Source organism: Schistocerca serialis, chromosome 2, assembly GCF_023864345.2.
Source record: "Schistocerca serialis cubense isolate TAMUIC-IGC-003099 chromosome 2, iqSchSeri2.2, whole genome shotgun sequence".
In the NCBI taxonomy this organism is placed as follows: Eukaryota; Metazoa; Arthropoda; class Insecta; order Orthoptera; family Acrididae; genus Schistocerca; species Schistocerca serialis.
The window spans coordinates 210,785,540-210,798,289 of record NC_064639.1 but is presented as its reverse complement, the minus strand read 5'-3'; the positions used below and the strand labels follow the sequence as shown (position 1 = coordinate 210,798,289).

Sequence of the window (12,750 nt, the reverse complement as noted above, 5' to 3'; positions counted from 1 at the left end):
AAATCTACAACTGTTTTTTATAAATGCTGTCACATTCCTCTGGAAGAAAGAGAGGGGGGAAGCCCCTACTGCAGCTAATGGGGTGAATCTCATACCAGAATAAAGTGTACTCACGTTCTTGATCTGAACCATCCTCTGACTTGTCATCTTTACTCTTCATAAATGGGAACTTTCTACTGAAGGAGAAGTTCTTCTTTTTTCTGTCTAGTGTCGACTGCTGTAAAATGAAACATTCCCTAATCAGTAACAGTGCATACGCTCACTGCAGAGTTAGCTACATAAAATTCCTTGGTTAATCAGCTGGTTGCATGGTTCACAAGTCAGTTGCACACAGTAACATTGTAATGTAAAACAACTGAATTAACAGGTTATTAAGCTAATTAGTATTTTAATATAGCTGCAACAATTCACATAACAGAAATTAATATTTAATTTCATAAAAGTTACTCCTTAACATTAATGGGTTATATACAACAAATTTCATGAAAGAAAACATGCACCTTGATGCTACAGGAAAATGGAAGAAATGATCAGGAGTTAAGGGAAAGGAAGGCTCATTATGTGGAACAAGAATGTCCCCCAAAAAGTAAGAAGTGATTTACAGTTCACACTACATACAAAGTGTACAGAGCAGAAACCTTGGTCATGAGAGAAAGTGGAAAAGTAAGATGCAAGCAACTGATGATTTCAAAAGTTGGATAGGTGTAATAAAAATGTAAAAGCTGACAAATGAAAGGTTTAGAACGATACACACAGGAGGAACCCCTACAAGAGAAGAATGAGTAATATGATTGAGACCAAGAGGAAGGCCAAGAGACAAGTGGGAGAAAGCATTCAGTTGGGAGGAGAATACTGGGTCAGACTAGTGACAGAGAGGTGATAGGAAGAGTGCGGAGGAAGGAGAGGCTTGTATTCCAAGCATACCTGCCAGTGGTGGTAAGCTGTAAAAGATGATGATTATGATACTTTAGTCAAAATACCCAACTCTTAAAATAGTTGTCTACAACATGAACTTGCATGACAACTGGATTATTCATATGGCACAGTTTTATGCAATGAAAACCTCCTTCATCAAGGTAATGTCTCCCAGAATATAAGTCAATATGACATGACAGAATGGAAATTAGCAAAGTACGAGGTGCTATCCAAAATTTTCAGGACTGGTGCTGCCTTCTGTTGAAAACCATATTTTTGGACTAATGGTCACCATACCCTCTAAGTAGTTCCCATTCGCATGTACACACACGTCCCAGCACTTCTGCCACTGGTAAAACTTTTTCTTTGAGGGTGTTTATCACCGCCAGTGATGTTTCTTGAATCCTGTCTGGAGTGTCAAACCAACGGCCTTTCAACTCGAGTTTCAGTTTTGGGAATAGCACGAAGATGCAAGGTGCCAAATCTGGAGAGTTCGGTGGGTGGGGTACAACCGCCATGTTGTTTTTTACCAAAAAGGTCCTGGTGAGCAAGGACGTGTGACAGGGCGCATTGTTGTGACACAGCAGCCAGTTCCCTTGACGCCAAAGTTCAGGCCGTTGTCGCCACACGTATTCACGAAACTGTAGCGAAATGTCACAGTAGTACATGGAATTCACTGTTTTGTTGGGTAGGACTAATTCTTTGAGCACAATTCCCTTGGTATCAAAGAAAATTATGATCACACTCTTCACTTTGCTCTTCATCTGTCTCACTTTTTTCGGACTTTGAGAGCCCGGGCTCTTCCACTGGGACGACTGTTGCTTCATCTCTGGGTCATAATCTTAAGTCCAGCTCTCAACGCCGGTGATAACCTGTTACAAGAAGGTTGGATCATCAGCTGCGGTCTGACGCTGTTCTGTTCACGGATCCATCATAAAATCGCCACACACCAAACACAAGAGTATTACGGAAACCACTGAGGACACGCAACACATCCTCCCATCTAAATGCCACTCCACACACTGACTCATCAGATATGCATCTCTGACCACCTAGTGGTGCAAAGCTCTACTACTCACTTTCCAGATGGCACCAGCAGTCCCAAAAATTTTGGATTCCATCTCATATGTTAGCTCACTAAACAATACAAATAAAGAGTCATAAAATAATGCAAAACAATTTATACCCCTGTCTTGAATGCTGTAGTATTGGCCCAAGAAAATTAAACAGGAAAGCAATTTTAATCTTTACAATATGTGACTATTCATTTTGCATTTTCAAAGCAAAATGTTAATAACACTATCATGTAAATTATCACACACAGCAACTGTGTGTGATATGCCATTTAGCTGAAAAGATTCCAATCATATTTTTTTCTGTGTAATAAGCTAAAATCCCTAACAGGGAAAATTTTTTTTTTCACAAATTATTTGCACAAATATAAACAGGATATCAGAAACTAGGTCCAATATCCCACTGTCACCAGTTACATGAAGGAAGTAAATAAGTTTCAACATCACAACAACTAGCTTACTTAGAAGATTAATAGATGCGATTTCTGACATTTTTCTCAGATGTTTTTTGGTTTCTAGTCACACTGAGAAGTTTATTTCTGTGCACACTATTTCAGCATCTGACCTGTCTCCTTCAGGTGCTATAAGTAGTGTTCTTGTGTTTTATGATGAACTCTAGGCAGCAAGCTATTCAGAGTACCTGGAGAAGAGGACCAGGTCAGTTATTCAAGTAATGTGCACAAAAACAGTGTTAGCATAATTTCTTTTATCATCATCGTAAGGCACGTTAAAAGGCCTCCTTCATTTATCATTCAGTCATTGTGCTACATAAACACTGTAAAGAAAGAAAACCTTCAGGGCTGTGGAAATAGTGAAGACACACATTAATAAATCTCCTATAACCTTAATTTTTTACGCTGAATTAACAACTTGCTTAATACTATTTGTGGTTATGCCAGCTGAAACGAGAAGGAAACAAACTTGTGAAAAAGCTCTCACTTCCACTGTTTACTTTCCATTACTAGATACATTTTAGTTAAGAATGATTTTCGAGTTCCAAATATCCCACTAGTCATAATGTGTGTCAGTTTTACACTCTAACAGCAGTCTTCTCATTAATTAAATTATTACAAAACTGTCATTCTTTAAATTATGCTGTGAAAAATGTCATAAATTAAACAGAATTTTTCACATTTTTAGAGGACTGAAGGAATTACTTTCAATTTTCGCAAATCAAAGGCATAAATAATACACACTGTTGGTAAATAAAGTTATCTTCACTGACAAAAATTTATTTTCAGATCACCTTAATATTTTCTGGGTGTCTGAAAGATAAATGACATTCTGCATAAAAATGTTTTGAGTTTCTATTTTACATCTCATGGAATAAATATAAGAAACAATTATGGCAGGCACACATTTTTGCACCATTTTGATGAGAATGAAACAGGAAACATCAATGAGACATTTAATGTATACTCTGTTCTTGAATAAGCCCAATATCAAATAGTATGCCAGACATCAAATGTCTGGGATTGCTCTGGGGCCACCTACCTAATCTACAATAAATATATCTAACCTCTTTACAAAGTAGTTCTACCCTCACCTTCCAAACAGTAAATCACTCATTAGTTATTTCCTGCAGAAGATATCCAAAATTAACAAACCTTGTCAGAGCCTGGTCCCCCTGGAACATGTCCCTGGAACTTGACAGTACGATCTCTGGCTCGTTGCTTGCGTTCCCAACGTCTCTTGGATGGAATGATACCCATTCCCTCCTCCTCGCCTGTAGGGAGAACGCGGCGTGCCTGCCACCACTCGTCGTCGCTCGCGTTTGTGACGTGCAGGATATCTCCATAATGGAATGGCAAGCCCCTACTGGGCAGGCCATCATCTTTGTTGGGGTCGTAATCGAACAGTGCCCTGTGTACAATAATGTCAGAGTTACATCAGCATGAGCAAAATTGCAAGCAAAAAGAACAGTTTGTAATCATCACTGAACACAGCCAGAAGATTTAAAAGTACACTATTACGTTTAAAGTAAGTAATCATGACATGTAATGAAGAGTATTGACACTCTACATACACATTTCTAAATTCATAATACACAAATGGCAACAGTAATTGTTGTTATTGTCCTCACAAATTCTAAGGCTCATTTGAAGCAACTCTTTGAGGCTCTCTTGCACAAATATTTTCATATCTGTCTGACATTTGCAATCTATATCCATTTGAACCTGGTTACTGTAGTGTAGCCTTGTTTTCTCCAAGAATTTTTACTCTCCACATTTCTCTCCATTACCAATCGAACCATTCCATTATGCTTCAGAACGTGTCCTTTTTCTTTTTTAGTAAAATTGTGCCAAAAAGATCTTTCTCCCCCAGTTCGATTTACCAGCTGCTCCATCTATCCATCTAACATTCAACATTTCTTGTAACATCACATTTCCAAAGCTTCTATTCTCATATTGTCTATATTATCTGCAACATTTCACTTACTTATAACGCTATACTTCAAACAAATTCTCACAAGAAAGGCTTCGTATCATTTAAATTCATATTTGATGCTAACATACTTCTTTTTTCCTTTCAGGAAAGATTAACTTCCTACTGCCGGTCTACATTTTATGTTCTCTTTGCTTCACCTGCTGTAAGTTATTTTGCAACAGCAATACCAAAATTTGTCAACTAATTCTAATTCCTTTAGTATTACCTGACTTAAGTTAGTAACACTCCATTACCCTTCTTTTACTTTTATTTATGTACATCTTGTCTCTTTTCAAGACACTATTCATTTCATTCAACTTACGTTCAAAATCCTTTGGCATCATAGAGAGTTACAATGTCATTGGAAAAACTCAAATTTTTATTTCTTTTGCACCAGCTTTAATTCCTTTTCCAAATTCCTCTTTGGTTTCCTTCATTGCTTGCTCTCTGTAACAAGTGAATGACATGGGAGAAGAGCTATAAATGTGCATCTCTCCCTTTTCAAACAGTGCCTTGCATTTATTTCCTTCAAATCTTAACACCGGATTAGTTTCTATAAAAATTATAGATAACTTTTGCTCCCTTGACTGTGTAAGAAATGGAATTTACATTCTACATACAAACTGCTGATGCCAACAATAATTGATTACCTAAAGGATTTTATTGAGAATCCTGGCTCCTAGTGAACAGAAGAAGAAAAGTATTGCAATGTAAGCCAGCTGTTACTTACCGAACATACAATGACCGTTTCTGTGATGTCCTCATGAGTGTGCCAGACATAATCTGCTGGGACATCTGATGTTTGAGGTCATGGATCCGAGCTTCGAATCGATTGTACTCTTCAGGTCGATACTGTGCCACAATAGTCACTGTCTGGCCAGCACCCTGCAACAATGTAATAAAAATAATTTAATAAAAGAAATATTTATATAACTATACACAAGTAACTACCAATCTTACTACTGATTTCAGAAATAACTATATGCAAGCAATGATGGAAGAGTTTTAGATGAATATCTGAATAAGGTGAGACTATGCAGTCATCAGCACTATTTTCCATTGAAACCACTACCACAGTCATCATGGTGTCCAACGCTGTGAGTTCCTTCTTGACAGAGGAACTATGACCTGGTTGACACATGACAGACACTTGTTTTTGATCATTATCCACAGCAAGATTCAAGCATTTTGATAGCAGTAAACTTCTTGCGTCTGTCTCAACATTTGTAATACTATGAAGTGATATGACATTGTACATTCACATGTAAATAGCAGTGGGAAACAAGAATGGAAGAGTTTGGCGACTTTTGCATAAGTGTAGTCCATCTATAAATGAAACGAGAGACAACAAAAAATGGGAGTGTAATGCTCCAGTGTACTGTGAAGTACTGTTCCTTCTAAGAATTTTAAATAGTCTTCTGCAAATTTCTTCCATTTAACTGATAAAGGTTGTGAAGATCTCCGAGACTTGGATTGTCAACAGTTTTCCGTTCACGAATGGGATGTCATAACAATTATATTCAGAAACCACACAAACCACAGTTCAAGACGTAATTTTGACAAAACACAACTACTTACTGGTAACTATTGATTTATTCTCACTTGCAGGCTTTTTGCACAAAGATGGCAAGCCATGTAATTTTAATTACTGTTATCTTACAAGATTAATGAATGCTGTAAGACACATGGCAGCAATTACTTTGCATGAAATACAAGGATGCAAATGCTGCTTAGTATCTGCACTAGACAGGTCTTAGACGGCCTACTGATGGTCCAACACTACGGCTACCAAGCTGTGTGCCACAGACCACCTGGTGGCCACAGCAGTGTTCCAGAGTCATCAGAAAAATATTCCTGTTTCAGATGCCTTCTGCAACCATTGATAATTTGGAATGGACAAACTGGGTTGGTGTTTGTACCAACAGAAGTTACGTGAAAATGAGACAGATGTAGAAAAAAGTAAGTAAGCTATTTATTGAAACTGCAAGGTGAAAATTTCATTCTGGAAACTGTTTATTATTTCAAAAGTAATCTCCATAAATAATATATTTATCACACTGTGAGACAAGAGCCCAGCCACATTACCATGGTTGTTTCAACCACGTTGCAGACATTTCACTGGAAAGCCTTTACGCATCCTCCTTACTGTCCCAATCTCTTCCCATGTGATTTCCATACTTTTGGAGCCCTGAAGAAAGACACTCGGGGCCGTCAATTGGTTTCGAACGAAGAGTGGCACACCTGGGTACAATCATGTTTCCATATGCAGCCCCAGGCTTTCCATGAGGGCACTGGCTATACTGTCTCAAAGTGGGATAAATGTATTAACAGATTACTTTTGAAATAATGAACAGTTTACTTACTTCTTCCCATCTCTCTCATTTTCATTTAACTGCCCCTTATACTTGATTCTATTTGAAATGAAGCTCCCGATTAAGTGTAGGTCCATTGCATCATTCAACTAAATCCACATGGTTTGTCTGCAGTTCAGACTTAAGTGACTGGCAAAGGGTTCGCTGAACCAGCTTCAGACTATTTCTTAACCATCCCAATCTCAAATAGCATGTGGCAAAAATTAAGACCTCCATCTTTCTAGGTGAACTCTGACCTCATTTATTTAATTACAATGTAGGGAGGAGCCAATGAAATATTTTGGCATTTGGAACAGAGATTTTGTGAGTGAAACTTTGTGAAATCATTACATGATGAAAAATGCCTCTGCTTTAACTCTTTTTATCATACCTGTTACAGTCTCCCTTATATGTTGCGAAAATATAAAACGAGCATCCCTTCTTTGGATTTTTTCCATATCCTCTGTCAAACCTCTCTGCCAGCAGTACTCCAGATGAGGTCAGACAAACTTAGTGTAGCCAGTCACTTTATGAGATATGCTCCATCTTCTACATGTTCTGACACTAGACCACTATCTTTGGTTCACCTCCGCCCATTTTGCTTGTTATGATTCCAATTTAAGCTGTCTGTAACTGCAATACTTACAAACTTAGTTGACTGGGTAATCTTGAAATGTTGTCTATTTATCATGCTAACAAATTTAACAGAAACTTTTCAATAAATACTCATGTTGAGAACTTCACACTTTTTGCTGTTTGGGGTCAATTGCCACTTTTCAAACCAGGCAGATATCTTGTGTAACCTATTTGGTAATTTGTTTTGATCTTCTGGTGACTTTCTAGACAGTACAGAACTGCATTCTCTGTCTTCTAAATTGTTTATATAGTTTAGAGAACAGCAAAATACTACAACACTTCCTTGGGGAATGCCAGATATTACTTCGGTTCCACTAGAAGTTCTTGTCTATTACTATGAACTGTGAACTTTCTCACAAAAAGTCACGAATCCAGTTATATATCTACGACCACACTCCATAGACTGGAGGTTGAAAATACAGCTTCAGTTGTAAATTTCTTTTATTAACACAACCGGTTTCGGGCTCCTCAGGTGTCGCAACTGTGCTGTGGGCCCCGAGCACCGCAGTGGACATGTTCTAGGTGCAGTGTGCTATGTGTGAGTGAGTGCAGAACAGGGAGTCCCTGCACCTAGTACACGTCCACTGCGGCGCTCGGGGGCCACAGCACAGTTGCAACACCTGAGGATGGGCTTATGAGAGCCCAAAACTGGTCGTGATAATACAAGAAATTTTGAACTGGAGCAGTATTTTCAACCTAGTTGATTTTCTTCCAACAGCATTGTTTGCACACTCCATAGGAATGCAAATTGATTAGAAGTGCTTAAGAGAAACATTGTGAAAAGCCTTTTGGTAAGCTAAAAATTTGGAATTAACTTCACCTGCCCTGTCGACAGAACCCATGACTTCATTTGGATAAAGAACCAGTTGTGTTTCAAAAGAATGTTGTTTCCCTAATCAGTACTGGTTGTGTGTGAATAAATTGTTTTCTTTGAGATCTTTCATAATGCTGGAACTCAGTCATCACCTCAATGTTATTCCCATAAAGTGCGGGATCCACTGTACTCAAGTTTCGGCAAATTTATTTTATTTAATTTTGCAGCCACTTGGCATTCCTGTTGCTACAGTTTACGCTAGCTGAAGGTAAGAAAGTCTCATGCACCACCGATCTGTGAAATGTGTAAATTTTATTGTATGTAATCGCATTTTAATTGTTTGTGCATCCTATATTCTAAAGTGCTCAGTATTTGCCTAAACAGGCATGGGAAAAATGTTGGAACATTGTTGTATGTTCCAAATTCCTACTGTAAATCAATGTTAATGATGTAAGTCTATAATTTAGGATATTTCTTCTGACTTCTATTTGTTTTCTCATCTATTGGTGTGACCTGTTCAACTTTCCAATCTTCAGACTCGGATCTCTTGTCAAGTGAGTGGTTGTATACAATTGCTAAAAATGGAGCAGTTTCATTCATATACTACAAAAGGAAGCTAACTGCTATACAGTCTGGCCCAGGTGATGGGCCCTTATTAAGTGACTTACGTTGCTTTGCTGCACCAAGGGTTTCTACTTTTACATTAGTCATGCTGGCAGCTGTTCTTTGCAGGGAAGACCTCAGATCTATTGTTTGAAGGATTTTGGGCTGTATGAATAAAATCACGATGTACTTTATTCCCATGATTTCAGAAAAAATTTTCAGGTTTGCAAGAATAGTGTGTGTCTGAGAATAAACTACACCTGAGAATGTTCTCACCTTGGATTAAAGGATAGGAGAAGTTGCTCAATGCGAAGAATGTTCTCCAATTTCATATGAATAAAACGGGCAACCTACTAGAGAAGTTTCTCATAAGTGCAGAACATTCTCCACTTTTAGAATGAGCTCTGCAGCACACATCAAGCTCAGTACGTTCCATTGAGGTTAAGTTTTACTGAAGTTTTTTTTACTAAAACAGCAGAATTTATGTTGCTTGGAAGGCAAAAGAAGATATACATAGCCCAAAGGAATACTGAAGAGAGAAACTGTGGAAGTTTATACAGGTTTAGCAACAAAAATGTTATTTGACTGGTGAACCACATCCTTCCCGAAAATCATGAAAGAACAGGGGCATGACCTTTCAAACAAAGCAAAAAACGAAATGTTTTTGTGCTATTTAGCAGATCCAGGTTGTAAGACTGGTGTAGGAGAAGATTTACATATACACCAAACAACTGTGCCATTGACATTTTCAGATGTTCATCATGCTATCCAAGAAGCACCTCTGTGGATCCGAATTTCCCAGAAACTTAGGAGAACTGGAAACAATAAAAGTTAAGTGGCAATCAAGGAAACAGTTTCCACATGCAGTGGGGGGTCCTTCATTTGCATGCACATACCAGTCATGAGAGATGCTGTACCACCATAGTTGAATTCAGCTGTATGGTTGGAGTGCATAGTTTACTTCTGTAAGTAGTTACACACCAAAATTATGTTGACAAAAGTTTTGAAATTTTAATAAAAAGGCCTCATGAGTAACTAATTCCAAATGAAGTTCATCTAAAAGACTGTGACTGTGTCACACAAAATAAGTGCTGCTGCAACACTGAGGCTGTGTTTTCTATATTGCTTTTGCTTGTTCTTCCAGTATTGGTTCATTGATTTAAGTTTGTCTTCTAACAGCACAAATCTTCTTTTTTGTTCTGTTAGAAACAAGGAAGTGGATCAGAAAAATTAGTAACTGGTTACTTACAAACCTAGCTAGCTGTTTCTCATAACGAATGCGTACGGGTGACAACTTAAGTACTTGATGCATGGGTGGACCATTGTGAGTCACGTTCAACCAAAATTATCTGGTGCTAGAAACCTCTGACATAGTTTCAGTTTGAATAAATAGAAATGTGATTTAGTTTTAAGGGGCGATGGTGATGAAAATCGAACGCTACTTAAAAGATGATTCAAATCCAGAATTTTTAAGATGCAACAATAAAATTTGGTACCACACTTTACATGAAATTAACACATTTACTGTTAAGGTCCTTGGATTACTTACTTGTGCCTTTTTTATGCAATTTAATAATTTTATTCTCAAAAAATAAATATACCATATTCTTAGAAATTGTTGAGGAGATTTGTACAAAATTTTCTCTACTTAATCTCTTTGCAATTAGTAAGCTTCTATCAAATAGGAGAATTTTAATAATTTTTTAATTATAATTTTGTAAGCGTAATACAAAATTCCCCCCCCATGAACCATGGACCTTGCCGTTGGTGGGGAGGCTTGCGTGCCTCAGCGATACAGATAGCCGTACCGTAGGTGCAACCACAACGGAGGGGTATCTGTTGAGAGGCCAGACAAACGTGTGGTTCCTGAAGAGGGGCAGCAGCCTTTTCAGTAGTTGCAAGGGCAACAGTCTGGATGATTGACTGATCTGGCCTTGTAACAATAACCAAAACGGCCTTGCCGTGCCGGTACTGCGAACGGCTAAAAGCAAGGGGAAACTACAGCCGTAATTTTTCCCGAGGGCATGCAGCTTTACTGTATGATTACATGATGATGGCGTCCTCTTGGGTAAAATATTCCGGAGGTAAAATAGTCCCCCATTCGGATCTCCGGGCGGGGACTACTCAAGAGGATGTCGTTATCAGGAGAAAGAAAACTGGCGTTCTACGGATCGGAGCGTGGAATGTCAGATCCCTTAATCGGGCAGGTAGGTTAGAAAATTTAAAAAGGGAAATGGATAGGTTGAAGTTAGATATAATGGGAATTAGTGAAGTTCGGTGGCAGGAGGAACAAGACTTCTGGTCACGTGACTACAGGGTTATAAACACAAAATCAAATAGGGGTAATGCAGGAGTAGGTTTAATAATGAATAGGAAAATAGGAATGCGGGTAAGCTACTACAAACAGCATAGTGAACGCATTATTGTGGCCAAGATAGATACGAAGCCCACACCTACTACAGTAGTACAAGTTTATATGCCAACTAGCTCTGCAGATGACGAAGAAATTGAAGAAATGTATGATGAAATAAAAGAAATTATTCAGATTGTGAAGGGAGACGAAAATTTAATAGTCATGGGTGACTGGAATTCGAGTGTAGGAAAAGGGAGAGAAGGAAACATAGTAGGTGAATATGGATTGGGGGACAGAAATGAAAGAGGAAGCCGCCTGGTAGAATTTTGCACAGAGCACAACATAATCATAACTAACACTTGGTTTAAGAATCATCAAAGAAGGTTGTATACATGGAAGAACCTTGGAGATACTAAAAGGTATCAGATAGATTATATAATGGTAAGACAGAGATTTAGGAACCAGGTTTTAAATTGTAAGACATTTCCAGGTGCAGATGTGGACTCTGACCACAATCTATTGGTTATGACCTGTAGATTAAAACTGAAGAAACTGCAAAAAGGTGGGAATTTAAGGAGATGGGACCTGGATAAACTAAAAGAACCAGAGGTTGTACAGAGATTCAGGGAGAGCATAAGGGAGCAATTGACAGGAATGGGGGAAAGAAATACAGTAGAAGAAGAATGGGTAGCTTTGAGGGATGAAGTAGTGAAGGCAGCAGAGGATCAAGTAGGTAAAAAGACAAGGGCTAGTAGAAATCCTTGGGTAACAGAAGAAATATTGAATTTAATTGATGAAAGGAGAAAATATAAAAATGCAGTAAGTGAAACAGGCAAAAAGGAATACAAACGTCTCAAAAATGAGATCGACAGGAAGTGCAAAATGGCTAAGCAGGGATGGCTAGAGGACAAATGTAAGGATGTAGAGGCCTATCTCACTAGGGGTAAGATAGATACCGCCTACAGGAAAATTAAAGAGACCTTTGGAGATAAGAGAACGACTTGTATGAATATCAAGAGCTCAGATGGAAACCCAGTTCTAAGCAAAGAAGGGAAAGCAGAAAGGTGGAAGGAGTATATACAGGGTCTATACAAGGGCGATGTACTTGAGAACAATATTATGGAAATGGAAGAGGATGTAGATGAAGATGAAATGGGAGATATGATACTGCGTGAAGAGTTTGACAGAGCACTGAAAGACCTGAGTCGAAACAAAGCCCCTGGAGTAGACAACATTCCATTGGAACTACTGACGGCCGTGGGAGAGCCAGTCCTGACAAAACTCTACCATCTGGTGAGGAAGATGTATGAGACAGGCGAAATACTCTCAGACTTCAAGAAGAATATAATAATTCCAATCCCAAAGAAAGCAGGTGTTGACAGATGCGAAAATTACCGAACTATCAGCTTAATAAGTCACAGCTGCAAAATACTAACACGAATTCTTTACAGACGAATGGAAAAACTAGTAGAAGCCAACCTCGGGGAAGATCAGTTTGGATTCCGTAGAAACACTGGAACACGTGAGGCAATACTGACCTTACGACTTATCTTAGAAGAAAGATTAAGGAAAGGCAAA

At 38.4% G+C, this 12,750-nt stretch overlaps 1 protein-coding gene across 3 annotated transcripts in view; it reads right to left on the bottom strand.

Annotated features, from left to right (window-relative positions):
* Positions 1 to 12,750, bottom strand: part of LOC126456947 (disks large 1 tumor suppressor protein) — a 908,459-nt gene that overhangs the window by 18,319 nt on the left and 877,390 nt on the right. For all 3 annotated transcript variants that reach the window (XM_050092881.1, XM_050092883.1, XM_050092882.1), the window contains 3 exons: positions 5,146 to 5,300; positions 3,596 to 3,851; positions 115 to 217 (listed from right to left, as the gene is read on the bottom strand). In XM_050092881.1, coding sequence (XP_049948838.1) covers positions 115 to 217; positions 3,596 to 3,851; positions 5,146 to 5,300 — 514 coding nt within the window. The remainder of the gene's footprint in view (positions 1 to 114; positions 218 to 3,595; positions 3,852 to 5,145; positions 5,301 to 12,750) is intronic.